The 22,824-nt window shown below is 41.6% G+C and overlaps 1 protein-coding gene across 1 annotated transcript in view; it reads right to left on the bottom strand.

Annotated features, from left to right (window-relative positions):
• TBX15 (T-box 15) overlaps positions 1 to 22,824 on the bottom strand; it is a 124,699-nt gene that overhangs the window by 28,578 nt on the left and 73,297 nt on the right. The window contains exons 6-7 of the mRNA XM_003793815.1: positions 17,327 to 17,391; positions 1,207 to 1,304 (exon numbers count right to left, since the gene is read on the bottom strand). Of these exons, the coding sequence (XP_003793863.2) occupies positions 1,207 to 1,304; positions 17,327 to 17,391 (163 nt within the window). The remainder of the gene's footprint in view (positions 1 to 1,206; positions 1,305 to 17,326; positions 17,392 to 22,824) is intronic.

The raw sequence follows: 22,824 nt of genomic DNA, 5'->3' as shown, positions 1-22,824 counted from the left end.
ATAACTAAGAAAGTTACATGAAGGCTATGTTAACCAGTTTGATGGAAGTGTCTTGGATTATGTATGAAAACACCACACTGTACCCGCAAAGTGCATCAATGTACACAGTTACCATTCAATAAAAAAAAAAAAAAAAACAAAAGAACAGTGAGCAGAGCCTCACACAGGCCATCTAACTCCAGAGTCTATGCTTTTAATCACTACATTCATCTTAAGACTTCACATTTCAGCAATTTAGGTTATTAACCTAATTCAGTGTACAAAGTGCTAGATGTTCCCCTGAGAAGGCATGTAATATATTATCAAGTCCTAAAAATAGACTTTCAAATGACAGAACCACAAATTCAAAAATTAAGTTTCTATGATGTTAATGGCAGCCATTTGATGGAACAAAATGATCTGTCTATAAGTGTCAATTGATGCCACATTTAGGCAGGGGGAGTTGAAGGAGACCCATATATATCTGACTCTCTGGGAAGATTTCCCTCAGGGACTCAGGAGGATGGGAGCTGCACCAGGGGACACCACTGATTAGACTGAGACAAGGGGTGAACCAGCCTACAGACCATCTGCACACACCTGGCCACAGGTTCCCAACCTGTGCTACCAGGGAAAGGAAATTAGAAACTGGATTAAAAAAAAAAAAAAAAGCACAAAGCAGCAGGGGGGAAGGCACTGAGCATGTTGACCTGATAGAGTTGTTGTTTCAGATAAGCCAACAAGGAGAGAACCACACTTGCAAGGTTCAGATGAGCTTGCAGCCATCCACCTCTCACCATGAGCCCTGATGTAATTTATTCTCATAGTCGGGAGCTAAGTTTTTCCTTATCTACAAAACTAGAATGAAAAAATATATAAGGCTGCCGTGAAAAATGCCCAAACTATTATGAAGATCTCTTCAAATAGCAAAGTCTATGAGAATGCTTAGTAATAATAATTTCATCACCATCATCATTATGAATATATAGTCATGCTCTTAGGAAGCAAGAGAGAATTCTGAGCATCAGATGAAAGGCTGCTTCTGGAACCAGCTTGTTTGCTCAAGTGTTGATGCTTTAGTTATTTATGGAGCTTGAAGTTATCTTCATTCCAGGAGAATTGGTATAACCCATATCTTGGCCAGGGGCCAGATGTGCTATATTCAGTTTAGCCCTCCCTCCCTCCTCAGTCCTGCCATGAAGCAGAGGCCTTGCCCCGGGGCCTTACCTTGCTGCTTTTGCATGGTGGTGAAGTCTTCAAAGGTAAGTGTGCGCACAGGAGGTCTCCAGAACGCATAAGTCTCCATGATGGCTTCAAGTCCGGTTCTGGAGAAAGAAAAGCCAGCAAAGAAGAAAGTTGTAAATAATCCCAAGAAATGCACTTTGTAAAGATCCAGAGGTGGTTTGTCTAACAAGTGGCATAAACATAAACTGAGAGATGTCACCATCAGAGTCAGTCTAGAAAAGCACAGATGATGCTGGATTGTGGGAGGAAGAGCAAACTCACACAATTTGGAGTATCTGCAAGCAAATCTAAAGATATGATGGAATTTCATGCTGACCTTTCTTCAAAGATGGTTGGGTCTGCATGAAAAGGGCACATTGTGCCTCGAAGGTCAAGGCCACTAATACCATGAGCACAACCAAACAGAGGGGTACTGACTGTTTCTCTAGCACAGGACAATGTCACAATCATTACCACAGGGCACTGACACAGCCTGTCCCAGCAGCCACTCCACACCTCAGAGATGTGACGAGTCAGTGGCTTTAAATGCTTCTTAAGTCAACAGAGATGAGAAGGCCAACAGAAATAAAAGGAGAAGTAAGCAATCAAATACACTTGGGTTTCTACTGAATAAGAAACAGCTACCTGAAGGCACAGGAAAGGCTTGGTCTTAGAAATTGTATCTTTGGAAAAAGAACAATATATTCCTCCAAATATTCATCTGTATTTTTGCAACCTAATAATCAAGCTGGTCATTGAAAGTCACGAGCTGTTAGACTTCAGGAAATATCCAATATTTTACAAGCACATTCCCTTAAGCCTTCTGGTTCATTGGAATTGGAAATTCCATAAATTGGACCGTGTGCACACTGTCTGCTTTACACTTCAACTAATTACATCTGTGCCATATATATGAGGTGCTGAGATATATTGCTTTCACATAATCACTCAGGTGATCTCTGGTGCATTCTAGCCGATATTCCATATCCTCAAAACAAGGTGCCAGTTGGATCTTTCTTTAAAGCTTTAAACACAACTTGATTATTGACTTTGCTTCAAAACCAGCTACTTCACTTCTGAGTGGAGGGAGTGGAAGTAGGAACCATGGGGAAGGTGGGAGGAGGAGGGAAGAAGCAGGTGGCTTAAGTCTTTTCCTCACAAAGTCACTGAATGGTGGTTTGGTGTCCCTTCCTAAAACAAACTTGCCCTTTTGCCATGAAATTTATGCTGCTTGTCCCATTCCTTGGGTAATACATTTCCAGCATTCTCTTCAGCCTTACATACCAAGAATAAAGTAAAAAGTTTTATTTTCAATAACAAATATTCTTTTCTTATAAATGAGTAGAAGATCCCCTGAGGTTCTTCTCAGATGAGCTGCTGATATACCGATTGACTCTTTGTGTTACGAAATTTTTCTCTCTGAACAGGCCTTTCTCCACAGTTATCTTTCTAAAGTCTTCCCTGGAATCTTGGAGGCTTTAAATATGCCAATGTTGGCACACCAAACTCTGTATTTTAAGAAGAGGTTCAGAGAAGAGAGTGGTGCATGGTGTTTATTAGCTGTTAATCTGTTAGAAGTAGGAATAGAAGACATCTCCACATAGTCACTCTAAGTTAATGCTGAATACAGTACATGAGACTATTTGTGGAGAGAAGAGCCCAGACAATTAGGGAGTTCAGAATAATAAGGGGTTAGGCAGATAAAGCCATGCTGAGCCTTGGTGGATAGAAAAAAGAGATAAGCCAGGCTTAGGTCTTACTGCTTTGTTTTGGAATGTTGGCCATCCACCAGAACATCTTAGGATTCCTTTTAATGGCACAGGAGGCTCACTGCAAATGGCAGGGTCTTTATTGTTCCACCTCCTATTCCATTCTTCCCAGGAACATGTACCAATGATGAGGACAAGCTCAAGGACAAAGAACATTCCCTTCTTAGTTCATAATAAGGTGCTAGAAGACTATGAAGCTTCAATAATACACTAATATATGGCCAGTATTTTATTTATTGAATAAATAGAAAATGAACTTTATATTCTGTCTTGGTCCATTTTGTGCTGCTATTACAGAATACTTTAGACCAGGCAATTTATAAACAATAAAAGTGTATTTGGCCCACAGTACTGGAGACTTGGAGGTCCAAGACTATGGGACTGGAACCTGGCAAGTGCCCTTGTGCTATGGCAGTCCATAGTAGAAGGCAAAAGGGCAAGAGAGGGCAGAAGCAAGAGGGAAGGTGGCTGAACTCACCCTTTATCAGGAAACTATTCCCATGATAATTAGTTAATTCTCTGAAATAATAGCATCAATCTATTCATAAGCATGGTACCCTCATGACCTAATCACCTCTTAAAGGTCCCATCTTTCAATGTTATTGCATTGGGATTAAATTTCCAACACCTGAACTTTGGGAGACACATTCAAACCATAGCAGTTTCATTTCTGTAAGAGGAAAAATGGTTGTGCCAAAGGCATTTATAATTTTATTTGAACATCCAACTCTATATAGCATAATGAGTATTTAACTACTTAGGAAATGTTAAAATCCAACTAAAAGACTGAATTATGAAATCACGGGTTTGCATTTTGGGAAGGATCTTGGATGTCATCTCTGCCTTTTATGAGACCATCTTGGATCGCTATCCAGCCTCTATTGGTGTACTTTACTAGAAAAATATTCAGCTTCTTGATAGATATGTTAAAATGTTCTTTCTGATATTAGACTAAAATCTCTGTTATAACTTTTGTCTTCTGGTTCCATTACTAAGAGGTAAATACGGAGAGTGCCAGGCATGGCCCACAAAGGTTTCCATCTGCTACACTGCCATCAGAGATACCTTCTGTAGCTTAAAAACACAATGTACAACATGCCACATATGAACACACCCATGGTCCATCCAGGGGTCTTCCACAACAACAATCATTTTGGTGGTGAAATTAAAGGGAGAGGTTATGACTCCCCAAAATTAATAGCTAAAAACACACGTGCCTAGCCAAAACTTAGCAATCCACTGTGGATCTTTCTCTCACAGATTTATCTTATGCAGAATATAATATAAAGTATCTTATATATTATCCTGCATAGGATAATATAGACCTCATAAATTTACATTACTGGATCTATTTATGTACTCAGTATCTATCTCTTTTTAGAAATAGTCCTGTTTGTCTATCATATGCCACATCTTTTATTTGTCCTCAAACCCTATTAAACTTCATTAGCTAGATCAAATTGTTAGAAAGATGTAGTACCATATAATAGCACTTGGTGTGGGGCAAAAGCAAGATTGGACAATTCATCTCTCTCCACAACTAGCCTGTGTGCACCCCAAGAGCTTTGGACCTCGTGATTTTCTACGCCCCATTGCCTAGCATAGTGCCGTTACATAGTAAGATCTCACTTGATATGCATTAAATTAATAAGCAGAGGAATGAATGTTTCGTTCCTGAGTCATTTTTCATAAAATGTCTAACCAGCATTTATTTTTCTAAGCCTAAAACTTAAGAAAACAACATACTGTAAAACAAAATATCCAAAGTCAGAAGAAATCCTCTAGTGCTACATATTGGAGATTTGGGAATTGTTTCTATAACTGATTGTGCTTATTCCATTTTTGCCTTCAGTCTCAGAGAGGTTTCAATTTTCCTTTGGTTTCTTCTGCTCCAATCATGGAGTTTCAGCAGAGTCTGCGTCTCCTAGCAAAGACCAGGCCTTTGTACAACTCATCTTCTCTTACAAGAGATCTTGCCAACCACCCAAGAACATCCTCTGCCACCTGGATGTCCATTCAAAGTTTATCCTGTGCCACACACTGTTTACTTATTCATCATCATTTTACCTTAGTATTGTATAATTTTATCTCTGGGTTTCAGGAAATTTAATTTATTGTCCAAAAGATGAAAAAAAAGTGGTATTAGGTAACCACATACCATTAGCAAGTTCCTCCGTGGGCCTGCTGCACACCAGAGACCCGATGTCATCTCTGCAGACTCTAAACAGAGACGGTCAAACTGGCCGTGTCCCCCTCCTGCTTACTTTTCCCTGTTAGCTCTAGTGACAACAGAGGCCATGTCCAAATTCCCTTTGTTCTATGCTTTGGCTGTAATAATTGCCCTGGTTTCCAGACCTCTTTGTTTTAGATTTTTCAGTCTGCTCATTGGCCAAACCAGCAGAATTTGTGGAGGGGGAGGGGAAGCAGAAAGAGAGGAAGCAAGCCAAACTGTTCTGCAAATTGACAACACCTTGAGAGCAACTGATTTAGGAAAATAGCCAGACTGTGAAGAAATCTCCTTCCAATCTTCTTATTCCAAAAACAATGATCAGATCATTCCTCTGAAGTTCAGCAAATATTTGATAGTCATGACAATTATAAAAACATTTGTAACCCTATGGCGTAGCACACCAATGTATATTACTGCTTTTCTTTTGCCTTGAGACAGGGGGGTTTTATTTGTTTCTTCTGTTTGTTTTCTCCTTAGTTTTGACTTTCTTAATTTTAACTCTCCCCCATACTATTTGCTGGTGACACTGGTAACAAAGGGAACATATGCTGTGGGTTGATAAGGCCACTGGTCAACACCTCTGAGTAGAAGACAGTTGAGAGCTATAGGAAGCCTGCTGAGACAGCGGTCTCGAAGTCATAAAGGAGTTATCAAACCAGGAAAAAAAAGATGTGTTACTATCAGGAAATATAAAAGCATAAAAGACACAGGGTCACCCTTTAAGAGTGCATTTTTAACAAAAAGACAAGTTGTAAGCGACTAGTTTCAGAACTATGCAATAAATTCTACCCTGGACTTGTATATGCCAAGATGCCATGGAGTGTTGAATAAGGAGTACTTACTACACTAGGGAAACTCAAGGAAGGTTCCACAAAAGACCAGTTATTTAATGTTAAAATCCACTCAGCAATTTTTTATGCAGACAAGAGACAGAAAGTGGTTCTCGAGCACAGTTAAAAATATGGGCAAACACTTGGAGGTATGGAAGAGAGGGCATGTTTTAGAAACTAAAAATAGCTCATGTGACTGGAGTGTGGGATACAAGATGGGGAGGGCAGACATCATGGACATTTACTCCATGTTAGATGCTTAGTCTTTAGCCCACAGATGCTGCTGTGTCTCTGATCTCCATTGCTTTCCCTTCCAGATCCATTATTTGAAAAGACAGAGAACCAGAATACTGTTCCTTCAGATCTAATTACCACATCTCAACATTCTCAGACTGTCCTTGCTCCTTTGGGTAATGTCAAGCTTTCCACATTTCCTTCTCCTCTACTGGATTTGAAACCAAATTACTCAGATAAAATTATCCAGATTACCCAGGATATTTGATGTCTGGGGATATTCTAAAAGACTGCAGACAAAGGTCCGCAAATAGACTAAAATCCAAGTCATCATTCAAAATTGGTTTTAGTTGGTACCGTAAGTGTATCCACATGATGAAGAAGCTACCACTGATGTGCATTACAATTGCTTGGAAGGGCAGGTGCCAACAGATAGATGCTTAGAGTTGAGTTAAAAGTATTTCTCATCCAGTGATTCCCAAATTGGAAATCCTTTCCTCCCTTAGAGTCTAAATTGGTAATAATGGCAGTCCATGAGTTTTCACTGCCTCAAAAATACAATAAGAACCCATGATAACACAAAATAGACTAACTAAACTATTACATTTCTTTGTGTTTGACTGGAATGGTCTAACTCTACTTTGGTAATATTAAAATCACATGAGGGATAGATTAGCACAAGCTCTGGAGCTAGATTACCCAGGTTCAAATTACAACCCTGCTGCTTATTAGTGCAACCTTGGCCAAGTTATATAATCTCTTCCTGCCTAAATCTTCCTAACTTTAAAATGGACATAACAATATTTCCTCCTACTTGTTACTTAATAAATGCAGATTGATTAAAGACAAAATATGTCAAAACAAGAGAAAAAGATAATGAAAGTTTGAGAACCACTGGTCTAACTCAAGCAAAAGAGATCCAACTTTTCTGCTCAGGTTGTGACCTGTAATAGGAAAACTCATTTTTATTTCACTGGAATTTAAAGTTTTGTCAGCCCTCTGGCTCTGGATTAAATGTGGAGGGAGCTGCATGGTACCTAATTCTATTTTTCATTCTCCCCTCAAAGAACCAAAAACGTGTCTTCAAGCCCCTGAAGGCCTCATTATCTTCCAGATATTGCAGGCTCCAATATGTTAGCCATTAAAAAGACGTCACTCTGTTCAATGACACCATTCCTGGGCAAGAGCCATAGACAATAAAACAACTGCCAACTTTCCCTGGCAGAGCAATGTGAACAAGAGGACAATGGTGGAAAAGGTTCGTGACAGGGGAGAGAGAACAAATAACAAGGCAGAAAGAAATGTTAAATGCTGTCTGGAAGGCCACAAGCTGGGGACGTGATAAACAGTTACAGCCTGGTGAATGGGAGTCCAGCGCAGGGCGAGCTACCTCAAACTGCAAAGGCAGCAGCCCCAAGAGGGAGTTCAATGATGATTACGTGCATAGATCTGCTCCAGAGCAGAAGCCACCCATGCCAGGGATAACAAAATGGTCTGCAAAATCTGCAGGGGCTGGTAGGATTGCCAGAAAAGAGCAGGGTGAGATTGACTGGGAAAATACAGCCAGGGGCTCCAGGGAGAATAAATGAAAATACAGAAATGGAAAGCAAGGAAGATAACTGGGATGTCACACTGGTTGAAAAAAGTCAAGTGGTTGGCCCCTTGGCTCTCAGCTTGCTGCATGAGATTTCAGGAGTGATGGGGAAGTCAGAGGTGACCATGGCATGGTTTGTACAGACTGGGAAGCTGGGCCTAATAGGAGAGAGGGAAATCATTCCCTGGACACCATCACTGGATGGATTTACAATTTCTGAAAGCTAGTACCTCATCGTCTTTAGTTTTACCATAACTTGGTAAAATGGGAACTACTGCACTGATACCATCAACTCAGAGGTAAAAATGAGCAAGTTGGACTACTATAGGAAGTATTTATTACTATTAATTATATACTTAGGATTTAAATGGCTAGAAATAAATATATGAGGTTAAATTATAAGAAATTGCTGGCATTTTGCCACTTTTGACCTAGTGATTTTGTGATCACTAGGTATAGTGATTTTGTGTTTAGCTTAATAGATAAAGGTATTAACAAGATCTGAGTTACTTGGTTATAAGAAACAACTCTGCTAACAGCCTCTGACTGAGATCCATCCTATACCCTTCTTCCTTCCACTCCCGAAGGAAACTCAGTTCAGCAAAGATGGGCCCCTGGAGTTAATGTCTAGCTTCTTTTCCTCCTGTTAACATTGGGCACTTTGATTCCTCATCTTTCCACTGGGTGTTGTGAGGAGGAGCTGGGCCTATAGCAGAGGGGTCCTGTTTCTCTGCCCAGGAGAATTCATTCTTCACTCTATTGGCCTTGGGATGGCAGCTGCTTGGGGTGGGGGGTCTACTCCCAAATATTTTCTCTCAAACATTAGAGAGCAATTCCTTCCCTCAGATTAAGTATTAACCTCATAAACATCCTCTTTCAGCAAGCAAATATATCCATTCCCGTAACACAGTGAATGGCTCCGTTATTAGACCCCTATCCCCTGAAACATTACCTAGGAGGACACTAGGCACCAAGGACCACCACCAGCCACATTCCCAGCACACAGCACTGTTGGCTGGAAACACTCTGAAAGGGAGCTCAGGCTCACATTTCTACCTGCAGCTCATCCTACAGGTCCTAGTATTCCTTTAGGGAAGGGCAACCCATTAAAACTACTTACCTGTGTAAACCAACCTCCACGACACACATGGCCTGCCACTGCTTCCTTTCTGACAGTTTCTGAGTGTGGAATTTTGAGTGTCCTTGCTCGGGCCTTCATTGATGGACTCCATAGTGAAGAATATCCCCTTGTAAAAGGTTGCACCAATTCTCTGGGCCACTCTACCAGGGACCTATCATAGTGCCAACAACAGTGGCTTCTGGGGTGCCATGCCATCTGGAAATGTCATATGAAACAGTCCCCCATCCAGTTGTCATACATGCAATGAGGCTGGGAGTAGAGTAAAACTCAAGGTCAAAGGCAGGGTGAAGGGCGCTGACAGAGGGGAACCCAAAGTCTCTTACTCCATGGCACTATTAATGCAAGTTCGTAGAACCCCTCACTCCCCAGACAGATAGTAATTTTAATCCTCTCTTTTTATGTATGTGTTACCCTTAGAGGAATTACATAAAACTTCCTTAGAGGAATTACATAAAATTTCCCAAGCTAACGTGGACTTTCTATAAAATCTTGGCAGCCACCCCTAATAGACACAAGGCTTTCACATCTGATGTAGGCTCCGAGACCCATGGCATGCTCTTTCCCTCCACTCCTGGGCTCTCCCTTGGAAGTGCAGGGTCTGGCACTGCCATGCTGCCTCTAGCTGGGCACAGTGTGCTCCCCAGGCATGTGGGGAAATGTGCCTCTGGAGGTTGCTTCTCAACCATGAGACTCAATGCAAAGACTCTCACATCTCCTTGGTTTCCTGTGCCTTATCTTCTCTCTGATACAAGATCCCAGTTGGGATGTCCATCCCTGAATATATAATTTTACCTCTCAGTTCACTACAGGGCAACCTTCCTCATTCTGTCTTAGCTGAGCCTCTGGGAAACCCTTTTTTCCTGAAGCTCACAGACACTGAAAGTCACAGGGTGTCCTTATCCAGGGACCCAGGATGCACAGGTAGCCTCCCTATCCAGAACCAGATCAGACAGCCTCAAGGTGTGTGTGCCTTGAATCTACATGTAGACTAATTTGCCATCTCACAACAGATGTCTCAGACATAGCGTTAGTCTTTGAAACTAAGCGCATTTAGAGATTCACCATCCTTCCTTCCTGATGAGGTGTCCACAACTAGCTCCCCACTGCTGTTGTACCTGATTTGCTCCTGTTTGGGGTAAGGCTTTTTCACTCTAGAGTTCATGGTTTTCAATTCCTATGCCACTCATCGACACTGTTTACTGTTTTGTAAATAAGTGGTTATTTTATTTTATTGTGTATACCTGGCACTATGAAGAAAAAAATCTGACAATAGAAACCTGGAAGAAGAAACCTAAAGAAGATATAAGAAAAAGGAAGGAAGGAAGGAAGACTTTACATCTTTTATATTAACCTAGATGGAGGTGGAGCACATCTTCTTAGTAAAGCATCATAAGAATGGAGAAACAAGAATCCAATGTACTCTATTCTAATATGACGGCAGTAGATGAGCTAATACAATGGGGTAGGGGACACGATTATAAGAGAGACTTCATCTAACAAATGCAATCAGTGTAACCTAATTCTCCATACCCTCAATGAATCCAAAACAATAATAATAAAAGAGTTTTTCTGAAAGAAGAAAAGAAAGAAAGAGAGGGAGAATGAAGAAGAAAGAAAGGAAGAAAGAAGGAAGGAAGGAAGGAGGGAGGGAGGGAGGGAGGGAAGGAAGGAAGGAAGGAAGGAAGGAAGGAAGGAAGGAAGGAAAGAAGGAAGGAAGGAAGGGAGGGGAAAAAATATAGCTGCAGTCTTCCCAGAGCTTACATTCAAGCAGAAGGCAGAGCCCAGGAACACAGATAACAAGACAAAAAAAGAAAAAAGAAAAAAACCTGAAGCTGAGGGACAGTCTTTAATACTTTTCCCCAGGACACTTAACAATGTTGATTCTTCTGGGTGGTGCCTATGGCTCAGTGGGTAGAGCACCAGCCCCATATACTGAGGGTGGCCGGTTCGAACCCGGCCCCTGCCTAACTGCAACAACAACAACAAAAAAAAAACAATGTTCATTCTTCCCAGCCATGAGAATGATATGTTCTTTCATTTGTTAATGTTTTCTGCTATTTCTTTTCTCAAGGTTTTGTATTCTCTCTGTAGAGATCCTTCACATCCTTTGCTAGGTATTTCATTTTCTTTAAAGCTTCTGCACAGCTAAGGGTACAACAACTAAAGCATACAGGCAACCTTTAGAATGGGAGAAGATATTTGTCTGCTACGAATCTGACAGAGGGCTGATAATTAGACTCTATAGTGAACTCAATCAATAAGAATAGAGTGAACATTCCCATCTATCATTGGGCAAGAGACATGAACAAAACCTTCTCTGAGAGACAAATGCTAACAAACATATGAAAAAATGTTCATCGTCTCTAATCATCAGAGAAATGCAAATCAAAATCTCCCTGAGATACCAGCCAACTCCAGTGAAAATGGCCCACATTGCAAAGTCCCAAAGCTGCCGAGGCTGGCATGGTTGTGGAGAGAAGGGAACACTTTTACACTGCTACTGAGACTACAAACTGATACAGCCTCTATGGAAAGAAGTATGGAGAATCCTCAAAGAGCTAAAAATAGACCTTCCATTTGATTTCACAATCCCTTTACTAGGTCTCTACCCAAAAGAAAAAAAAAATCATCTTACCATAAGGATGCTTATGCTAGAATGTTCACTGCAGCTCAATTTATAATCTCCAAGATGTGGAATCAACCCAAGTGCCATCAACATATGAATGGATTAACAAACTATGGTATATGTATACTGAGGAATACTATTCAGCTGTAAAAAAATACAGAGACTTTACAGCTTTTATATTAATCTAGATGGAACTGAAGAACATTCTTCTTAATAAAATATCACAAGAATGGAAAAGCAAGTATTCAATACTAACATGAAATCAATAGATAAACAACTACACGCCCAAAAAACACAATTAAAGTCAAGTGGGGAGAAGGGAAGAGGGAGGAAGAAGGGGCGAGGAGGGAGGGGGATTGTTAAGCCCTTCCCTAATGTGCTCAATGTAGGGGTACACGCACATCCCCTGGATGAAGGGCTCAACTATAACTTGAACTTTACCCAAGAAACAAAAACAATGTAACCTGATCATTTGTACCCTCATAATAATCTGAAATAAGTTTGGGGGGGTTTTTGCAGTTTTTGGCCAGGGCTGGGTTTGAATCTGCCACCTCCAGCATATGGGGCCAACGCCCTACTCCTTTGAGCCACAGGCACCACCCCTGAAATAATTTTTTAAAAAATAATTTCCTCCAGGAATGGAAAGATGTTACTCTCTCCCAGGTAGGTGAAATCTCCCAGGGGTAACTGGATATTGTGCCCCAGTGCTTGACATATATTGACTACCCCCAAAACTGGATTTGGACCACAGCATTTCTAAGAAATCAGCAACAACTTAGAAAAGCACAGTTTGCCTCCCATTGCAGAGATAATGCCCAGAAGCAAAATCTATCAGTGTCTCCATTCCAAGAGAAACAGCATCTATCTCCTCCGCACAACGTGAGCACAGAAACCCACTCCCAGGCTCATGCAGACTCACTCTCACACAGGCCCCCAGTGACCACTGGTGGTCAGGGGCAGAATTACATAGGAATGGAAAATTAGCAGCTCCATAAGTCTGGAGGTCCAGGACCTTCCCACATCTCTCATCTGCCACTTCCTAAAGAAGCAAGGAGAAGTAGGACAGGCTCTGATGATGGTGACACCACAGGGCAGAGAGGGATGACTCACTGTGGCTCTGGGATACCAGGCAATCCAATGACTATCACCTCCTGTCTTTACCCAAGGGCAGAATCAATTGTGAGGAGGACTCAGAAGCCAAAAGCAATGGAGACCAAAAGACCAATTTCACTGTTGCTAAAATTGTCTGGTAACTACACTATAGGTGAGAAGACCAGATGAGCGGGCTAGAACTCTCCTGGAACACACTGATTGCCCAGGTTGCAGGCCTCCCCTGCTGCTGGGCTTACCACACAGTGGAAAGACAGCCTGGAATGCTGCATGCTTTGTAGAAGGTCCTGTCAGGCTCCTTCTCCCAGACTCAGCAATCAGACCAGTCACTCTGGTTTCCCTCCAGGAAGGAGAAAAGGATAGGGCTTGGAGCCAGGAATACTTCTCCATGGATAGGTCTCTACCTTGACATGTGGAGAAGGGGAGGCTGTGTCCTCAGCCACAGGTCCTCAAGCACTCTTCACTACACTTCAGAGGACACAGCCATCATCTGGGGGCGCACTGTGATGACAGTGCATGCCCAGGGAGCCTCACGCGTACCAGGAGAGAGCAGTGGGTGGCTGTATCCTCCCCCTCTTTCCTCTCTCACTCCTCCCTTCCTGAGCCTCTGGATTGCACTGGGATGGATTGACATCGACAAACCTGAACATGTTTTGGTTTGAGGTTTGGCAAACTCTGTAACTCCAAAGTATTCCACAAATGTTTTGTGTTCTGCAAAACCAAAAAACATTGGCCAAGCACTTTCCCCCCCTAATTTTTAAGCCCATGTGTTTTTAAGGGAAATGTAATCCGTATGTTTTGGGCACATTTATATGCAACTCATCAAACCACCCTCCTCTGCATGAGTCACTTGATGTCTCAGAGGCACGAGGAAGATCTCAGATGCTAAGTACTCTGTTAGCGCAGAAGAGGTGCTGCCTGCAAGGTAGTAAACTGGGCCCCCATGCTGGCACAGAGCCACCAGTTCCCAGAAGGTTTGCAAATAATTCTTCATATCATCGTCTATCAATCTTTACCATTTGCAAAAGGGCAATAATAATTCTTGCCCTCATCAGATTCTGTGGGCAGCTAGTGAAAATTAAAGTGTGATTATCAGGCAATTTTGATATTTTCAAAGAGGAAAAATATAAGAGCCCTTGTACTTTCCCTAGAAAGTTTATTTCAATCCAGCTTCCCAGAAGACTGGAGGATAAAAATTCTTTCTACCCTTAAAAATTCATGCTTGCTCCCTGTGAGACATGAGACTTCAGCATCATTACATCACAGTTCACCTGTTAGGGAACTTTTGCCTGGTTTCCTGGCCTCTGCTAGGGATACCCTTGTTTACAGGGGATAGAAAGTTTATGATAAAGTCATGGGGATTAGCCTGCAAAGAACTTAAGTAGTGTTTTTTGGTTTTTTGTTTGTTTGATTTTTCAGTTTTTTAGCCAGGGCTGGGTTTTAACCCGCCACCTCTGGCATATAGGGCTGGTGCCCTACTCCTCTGAGCCACAGGTGCCGCCCTAATTAAGTAGTGTTTTTAAGTAGATGAAGGGCTTTTAGAGGAAGGAGGGCCTGTCCTCAATGTCTGTTGCAGATAAAATAAGTCAAGAGTAAACTGTCAGCATGATAGACTACAAAGTGTACAACAGGCTTTGCAGTCAGGTAGACTTGCGTCTTCATTCCTGCTCCAGCTTTACTGTGTGACAGCAGGAAATCTGCTTAACTTCTCTGAGCCTTGTTTTTCCCATTTGTAAAATACAACTTGTTTTAAAGATTACAGAGGACAGAAGCAAAGGGTTCAGAGCACACTAAGTGTTCAATCACAGTTAACAGATATAATTGCTAGTAGTACTTAAAGTAGCCCGCAGGTTTTGATGGGACATAATGAAAAATTCTCAGGCTATCAGAAAGGGTTAGGATCTATAGCTCTACTTTCCCGGAGCCCTTACAAAGAAGAGCAGCATACTAGCAAGACAGACAAACTGTCTCGTCTGCCTTGAGCAGGAAGACGTTCATCAGTCAGTGTCCAGGAAGGTAAAGGCTCGGGCCAAATGGTGTGTCAAGGTCCCTTCTAGCCTGGAGAGGACACAAGGGAACATGAGCACTCCAACTGAGATGTCATCATAGTTTCCCAGCCAGCAGCAAATCCTTCAAGAAGCACTGGTCTTAGCCTCAAGGTTAAAGAGTGACTCCAGTTCCTATAGCTCAGTTGCAATGCTGGTCAGCACAGCTCTCTCCTGATTTTCTGTTCTAAGTCATGCCTCTGCACCCCCATTCTCATCAGTTCAGTGACACTTAAGGGCAGAGACCGTGCTTTGGACACAAGCCTCCTTGATGTCATGGAGTCAGGCCTGGCACACGTCTGCCTTTGCACTCTGTCTCCTCTGCCTGGAGCACATACCGGCAGCTCCCTTTACATCGTCATGGCATCTCATCAGAGCAGTTGTCCCTGTTCCCTCCATAAAGTGGCTTCTACTTTCACTCTACATTTTTCTTCTTAGAATTTATCAATAACTGACATATTTATTTCTTGGTACCTATGCAATATAGACAGCTTATGGGCAAAGTACATCCAGATGGCAATTTTCAAGGACAGGATGCCTGTTAGTAGAAAGGTGCTGACTAAGTGATCAAATATAACCTTAGAGAAAGTGACCAAAAATTCTGAAAAATTAGGACTCCAAAAATTAGGACTCCCCCCCAAAAATTAGGGAACAGCAAAGAAAATAAATCTATTTTGAGTGCCAATAAGAAAATCAACAAATACCAATGCAATCAACAGATACTAATGCTATTGGAGATTCAGAAGGATGACAAAAGAGAGAAGCAGTTAAATAACTAAGGTCAGGTTTGCCCCTGAAGACAGACAGTTGTGTCTAGAGCAGAAATTCCTAACATTTGGACCTTGTTGAAAATCTGAAGAAAGCTATAGATGTCTCCCCAGAAAGACATGCACCTTCTCATCCAGACACAATTTTACTTACAATATCTGGGAGCTTCCAGAACCCTTGAAATCCACCCATGGGTTCCAAGCTAAAGCTCTTAATGACCTTACTACAAATAGTCTACCTCCAAAAATAGTCTATCCTGTATATTCTGTCCCAAGGAATCACCAGCCAGGCAGGTCTAGAAACTTCTTTATGAAAGGCCAGCTTCTATTTTTGACTTCCTGATCAAAACAAGGCCCTTAGTGAGCCCAGAGTGTAGAGTCCACACAAGGAGGCAACATGAAATAGCTCCCAGGCACATCCTCACCTGGCCCGGAATACAAGCCAATGGAGAAGCAGAGGATGGCCCATCTGAAACAGATGGGATAGGTATTCATTTCTTACTGGCTGAATTTTGAATATAAAGGCCTTTATCTTATTTTAAACAAGAATCATGGAACAGGAAAACATTTGTCTTGGAGTCCATATGTCTGAGTTCTAGTGAGCTCTACCACTAAATAATACGTGCATGACCCAAAACATATTGCTTTATTTTGTTATTTGCAAAAGTTTAAGTGAATTTTACTTTATTCAATAGATATGAGCTTAAAAGATTCTAAATAAAGTTTTATAGAAATCCAAATGTATTTTAAATATATAATTAGTTTAATAAGGGAGTGATTTATAAAGCAGTTTATAAAGAAAATGATCACCATGACTAATTTTTAGCTTAAATGTGGATTCTAAAATAATGTATTACACATTTTGTGAAGTGGTTCTAAATAAAAGTTTTTGGTTTATTCAAAAGCCCTTCCCAAGACAATACCAAAGATAACTCCTGGCAATCTGTCATTCAGATATAAATAGATGCCCCAAATTATGAAAAAAAATCTGATGGCTAATTAGTCATCGTGAAGCCTGTGCACTTTATGAGACAGGCATGTTGCAGTTGCTGATGCAATATTATCTATAGAGGACGAAACTTTCTGATGAAATAACCTTAGATGCAGTTGGTTTCCATACCCACTTCAGGTCTCTCCTAGATTTCTGTGAATAACAGATTTTAATTTTATATAGGAAGAGTGAGATCAAATTTAGAGAGAAGAAAGAATAATAATTATCAACCAGAAAAACAATAGAAGGCCATTTCCAGCAGAAGGACACAAATTATCCTACAAATGTCAGCAATTCCTCTCAAAATGGAGTTCACAAGAAGGGTGGTTTACTATAAGCTCTTTCCTAAAGCAGAAAACATCAATGTATTCTAGAACTATTTCCTAGGAGAAAAATGGTTAGACACTTTTTTTTTTTTTACAAAGCTTTAGCTCTTAACAGTAGTAATTCTTTCAAAAATTTTATTTGTCCTTCTTGCTTCCTGATAATGCAAAACATATCAGTGCAGGCGTTGCTCATCAGAAAAAAGAATAGCAATTTTTCAATGGTAATAAATTACTATAAAATTTGCTGTAAGTGACTAACAAAGAGCTTGGGGAACTCAGCCTTTGGGGTGGGCAGCTTTGTGATTCCTGGATCACTATCCATTTCTGTCCTCATGACTCAGCTCAGTGGCCGAGCATGCTGGTGTTTTCCAAAATTCAGGAGCCAAGAGCCACCTGCAGGATGTGGGGAAGTAAAGTCACATAGAAAACTGTCAGTGAGTCTCTGCCCAGTTATTCTTACCGGTTTCTCCCAGAATCTCTGAATCCTTTAGCAAAAGGGTTTCGGTCAATTTTTAATCTGGTGATCTAGAAACAAACAAATAAGTATGAATTGTTTTTATATTAATTGATTTATTGTATTATTACTCCCAGAAAATTAACAAAACATCAAACTGTCAATAATACCTTGTTTTTATTTAATTAGTTTGGTATTTAAATTGAAGCTTGATCTAAGACCTGGCCTGGCACACAGATGTCTGACCCACCTAACTCAGCTCTCTATGAAAACTAAAGTTTGCCCACTCTGCAGCTCTGTGAACTCTCCTCTACTCACCTTCCTTGCCCCACAGAGGAGGTAAATCACTTGCCTAGACAGACATTGAAACGGAAAGCTGGGCAATGGTCAGGCCCACAGTGTGTGACACACACGAGGCACTTAAAGCAATGCTTGTTAAATGAATGAGTGGATGGATGGTGAACAAACAAGTGAGGAGTGATGAAGGGAATCAACTCACTCAGGGAGAATCAGGCTCCCAGACAATCTGCCTCAACCTGAAGGGCCCAAATAACTGACTGCATTTTCCATTTCTCATAAGTCTTGGCTTTCCCGACACCAGGAATTGTTCATTTAATGACCTGACATGTTCATGTGGAAACTGAAAAGGGAGCTTGACTTTTGCCAGGGTTTCACCCACAGGAAATGAACGTGAGACTGAATGGGGCAGGATATAGTACCTGCCATCCAATTTCCAGGGCTCACAGCAAACCTGAAGGAACAAGGCAGCTTCGCAAGGCTGGGCAAACCCAGCACATCTGATTCACCAAGTTGGACAAGTCCTCAGGGGCTGTCAGGTTCAACCTCCGCTCAATGCCTTGCAGCCTATCTTAGTCCCGACAAACCCAGCCATGGTAGTATATATTACCCTCATCTTTTAGAGTGGAACAAGCCTAATCAGCAGGTTCCATATGCACTTTCTTGTTTTCACTCTCAGCCTTGATCACGGGAGTTGTTCTGATACCTTTGTGTCTGAACCAGATGTTTATGACTCAACTTACTACATTCAAGCAATAGAAGTGGGGCCCTAAGGGGGGTGGGTAGGAAGCTCAAGAAAGGAGAGGTATTCTCAATGGAAAGTAATTCTAGGAGTAAGGAAATCACATTATTTAAGATGATCTTCATATTGCTGATAAATATGAATTTATCACTAAGACAGCTAAAGTTATTTTCTATGCATGTTGCAAATCTTTCCTAGTCTCTGCCTCATTTCATCAGAGTGGAATTTCCCAAAGCCACAACTTTAAAGGTCTTTAAAATGCAATGTGAGATTCTGACAAACAGACTCTGACTTTAAAGAACCAGGCTGGCTTCAAGGTTTTCTCCCTGAACATTCCTTGCATCTAGAATGGCACAGTAATAATGTAGCACTAATAATGTAGCAAAAGCAATTTTACATGTATTTTATAGACCAGAGCAGGAGCCTGAAGGTTTGGCTTTCTAAAGTCCAGTGTCTGCCATGTAAATACTGTATTGAGTTTAAAGAGTGTCACTGCTTTTCTGTGTTTGACTTAAAATCAGTTCCTTCTTCCTCCATAATCCACAGCAATAAACCACACACCATATTTTCTTTTCAAGTTGGAGTTATAATATTTTATTTTCTCTTTCAAGTTGGCTTATCCTGTCCGACTCATTTATGATAGGGGTTTCTGATATATGATTGTGCTGCTATGTTTTGGAGGTCTCCACAGACCCCTGTAAATATAACAACACTCTACTTCATGGGCCGGGGAAAGATGGTTGAAAACCTATTTCCCATAGCTCATTGGATTCCAGACCAAGGCATGGAAATTTAATAGACAAATGCCATCAAATGTTAGGAAACATAATACCCCTACACTTGTTTCAAAGTCCTTAAAGTGAGATTTAGAGAGCTTTATTAGAAGTGTGGTTGTGCAATTCATTATTTATCATCAAGGTCCTTTTGTGTGCAAAACAGTGTGACAGACAGCACAGGTGACACAGAGCAGCGTACAATCTGTGTGTGGCTATGCACCATCCATCTTTCCCCCAATAGTCTAGAATAAAAGGCAGATATACATACCAATAATTATAACACATGAAAAAGTGCTTTGAAGGGTGAACTGGGCACTGGCATCGGCGCCTGGCGCCCCAAGGGGAGCTCTTTGAAGGTGACTATACTGAAACTCAGCAATGAGGTGGGTAGCACTTTTTCTAGGATGAGTTTATGAACTTAATTGTCAGAACTCGTAAAAACAGAAGATGGTGTGGTTCACAAAAAGGCAAAGTGCCACGAGAAGACGGAGGAAATGGCCATTACTTCAAGTTGAATGGCTCTGAAGTTTCATGTTATTGGTAGCCTGTGAGCCAGGCCTTGAAGGATGGGTAGGATTTAAATTAAAAAATACAAGAAAGGGAAAAAGGGACAAGGGAAGCCTTTCGTAAGAAAGGTTCTTTTTTTGTTTGTTTGTTTTTTAATAAGAAAGGCTACACAAGCCATCAAAGTAGAAAAGAGTGATGTACATTTGAGGAGCACAGACAAGGCCGATTACACCTGTGCCACGGGCAAAGAAGCAAGGAGGGCAGGCCCAAGGCCTTTCAGAACCTGCTCAGGCATTTAATCACTGGGTAGGCAGAAGACAGCAATGTCAGCGTTGTAAGCCAAGTGGAGACCTCAGGTAACGCCTGTGCTGACGCCTATGCTGACAACTTTGGCTGTGTCCACAAATACCAAGGGAAACAAGACAAGTTTTGCAGGACAAAACCAAGGTATTTTAACCTCAATAATCATTAGTGTAGGCCCATGGGTCCCCTATCAAGAGACAGCCTACCTGGCTTGGATCTGACACGTGTCTTCCATGATACGGAAAGGGATGCAAATGGTAGCTGGGCCATAAGCCTTGCTGGTCCACGGACGATAAGGACATGACATAGGGTGGATTCTCCCCTTTGCATTCACCCCAGGAAGTAGAAGAAGAGAAGTAGAGCCTTCGATCTCCCATCAAACCAATCCCGGGGTGGGAAGAGAGAGAGTCAGGGGACACTGGTAGGGCAGCCTCCTCACACACGTAGGGGTGTCTGTATCAAAGTGAAAATGCCACCTGGTCCAACTAAGCAGGAAGAGGGCTGAGTCTGTATCTACAGGTCTCCCATGGCCCTCTGTGGTGGCTAAGGGACTCAGGAGTTCTCACACACCATGATGGAGAAAGCAGGGTGACCATGACACAAAAGTGTCTTGTCTGGAGGCAAACGAAGAACCTGGGTGACACCTGAGGTGAGGTTGAGCCAGCAAGAAAAACCCGCCAGGCTCCAACCAAGGCAAGCAAGCAAAGCACAATTTCAGCAGTTCAGCAGTCTCATACCAGCAGAGCATGTCAGCACCAGGCCCCACAGACGGACCAGACCAGCCCTCACAGCAGGGGCCCCTCCCCACCTCCAGCCTGGCACAGGCACTGTGTGTCCAGAGGTCATGGGGTAGAGCAAGGGAGGGGGCAAGAAACAACAATCAAACCTTTATCCAAAGTAAATAAAGTTACATAAAGAAAAATTGAAGCCAAAATGGAAAACTTACATTTCAACCTACCCTACCCGATATAGGAGGGAGGGCTTTTTATAAAAATCAGCTGTAGAAAATTATATATTTTATACATGTATATATATATATATGTTGATAGTTACATTATATATATATATATATTATATTATGTGGTAATTGAGTGGTTAATTTTCAGCCCTCTTCCACAATTAAACTTATTAATTAGACCCACATACAGCTATCTCCACCTCTCCGACCTTAGCCCAGGTCACCACCATCTCTTGACTAAACTGCTCTGAATGACCTTCTGCTTTTGTCCATGTCCAAATCTCTTCTCTACACAGCAGCCAAATGGTCTTTGTTAACATATGACTGGATCATGTCATCTCTTCAGTGACTGAGAATTCAATCCAAACTCCTTATCCTGCCTTGCGGGGCCAACACGCCCTGCTCCAGCCCACCCTGCACTCCTCTGTCCTGGGCCCCAGGCTCCAGACTGAACTGTTCCCAGTGCTAGAATATGTCCAGCTCCTTCTGTGCTCAGGCCCCTTGTGTTTGCTAAATACTCGCATTTTTTTAAAATAATCTTTGTCCTAATTCTCATTCTAAATGTTCTCTCTTGAGAGAGATCTTCCCTGCTCATTTCTCCAAAATAGGATTCTTCTGCCACTTTCTTTAACTGCATGCTTTTTAATTATTTGTCCTTAATTCAAGTTAATTAACTTAATTACCAATATATATATCCCATGGGTGTTTATATGTTTAATTTGTATTTACACATTTATTGTCTATATCTCTCCCTGGGCAGGTAGAAATCAAGTCTATTTCACACACTGTCTAATTAGTTGGAACCTAGCAGGATGTGCTATTTGTGCTCAGTGAGAATTTGTTCAATGAGTGAGTGAAGGAATAAATGATACTGTGGGAATCGGGGATCACCAAATCCATGACAAGCTGTAGAGAACGTAGACCAAACAACTCTCTCCATCCCCTTTGCTCTCACTGCAGGCACTAGAGACAAAGCTCTTACATGCCCCTTTTGGTCAGAACAAGGTAACCTCTTGACCAGCTGAAACGATTCTATAGCACTTGTGTTCATACTTGACCCAGTGATAATGAGAAGACAGGAAATAGGGAGGCTGTGGAAGCATTTTTCTGCACCGATTTTATCTCCATAACCTTATTCTGATTTGCGTAGTCTTAAGTTATTAAGACTGTCACACATGAGCGGGAGGTTGCTGGCTTGCCCTCGGATTTTGCTCACAGTCACTGACTTTTAGCCTAGTAACACAGAGGCAGTTAATAGATGACATATACTTGCAATGCACGGTGCAGATATAAACAGCACAGCCTCCAAAGGAAATGAGACTTGAACATCCCGAGTATGATTTTACAGTGCTAAAGGTGAAAGGCCCATCTCTTATCAAAAATCTGTTTATTTTCATTTTTAATCATATTGTTTGAAAGGTTTTACATAGGGGAAAACAAAACAAAACAAAAAGCTTTAGCCCATTAAAAAAAAAAATATATATATATATATTATATATATGTACTGATTTGATTGGAAAGTTAGAGCAAAACTGGCCCAATAGTTTAGACTATAATGAGTGGCTCAGAAATCCCCCTGGATTTGCTTCCACAAATCTGGCTGTGGTTTCAGACTTCCTGTATGGTTCACATAGCCAATTCTTATCAAGAAACAAGGCTGTTACTTGAGGAGAACAAGGCTATGTCTTTTAGGAATCCAATTTCCTATTTGAGGGGAAAAAAATCAATATTCATCAGTCTCTTATTCTTAGAGAAGACAAAGACTTTGCAATGGAAATTTCCTGTTAATTCCATGAGGACATGTTGGCAACAGTTTCATCTAAGAAAAAGCATGGTGGCTCGGCGCCTATGGCTCGACCGGCTAGGGCGCCAGCCACGTACACCTAGGGTGGCGGGTTCGGATCCCCAGCCCGGACCCGCC

The sequence above is a fragment of the Otolemur garnettii genome, unplaced genomic scaffold (genome assembly GCF_000181295.1).
Source record: "Otolemur garnettii isolate 467f Iridium unplaced genomic scaffold, OtoGar3 scaffold00073, whole genome shotgun sequence".
NCBI lineage: Eukaryota > Metazoa > Chordata > Mammalia > Primates > Galagidae > Otolemur > Otolemur garnettii.
Note: the sequence above shows the minus strand (reverse complement) of the source record. Positions and strands in the feature narration are given on the sequence as shown.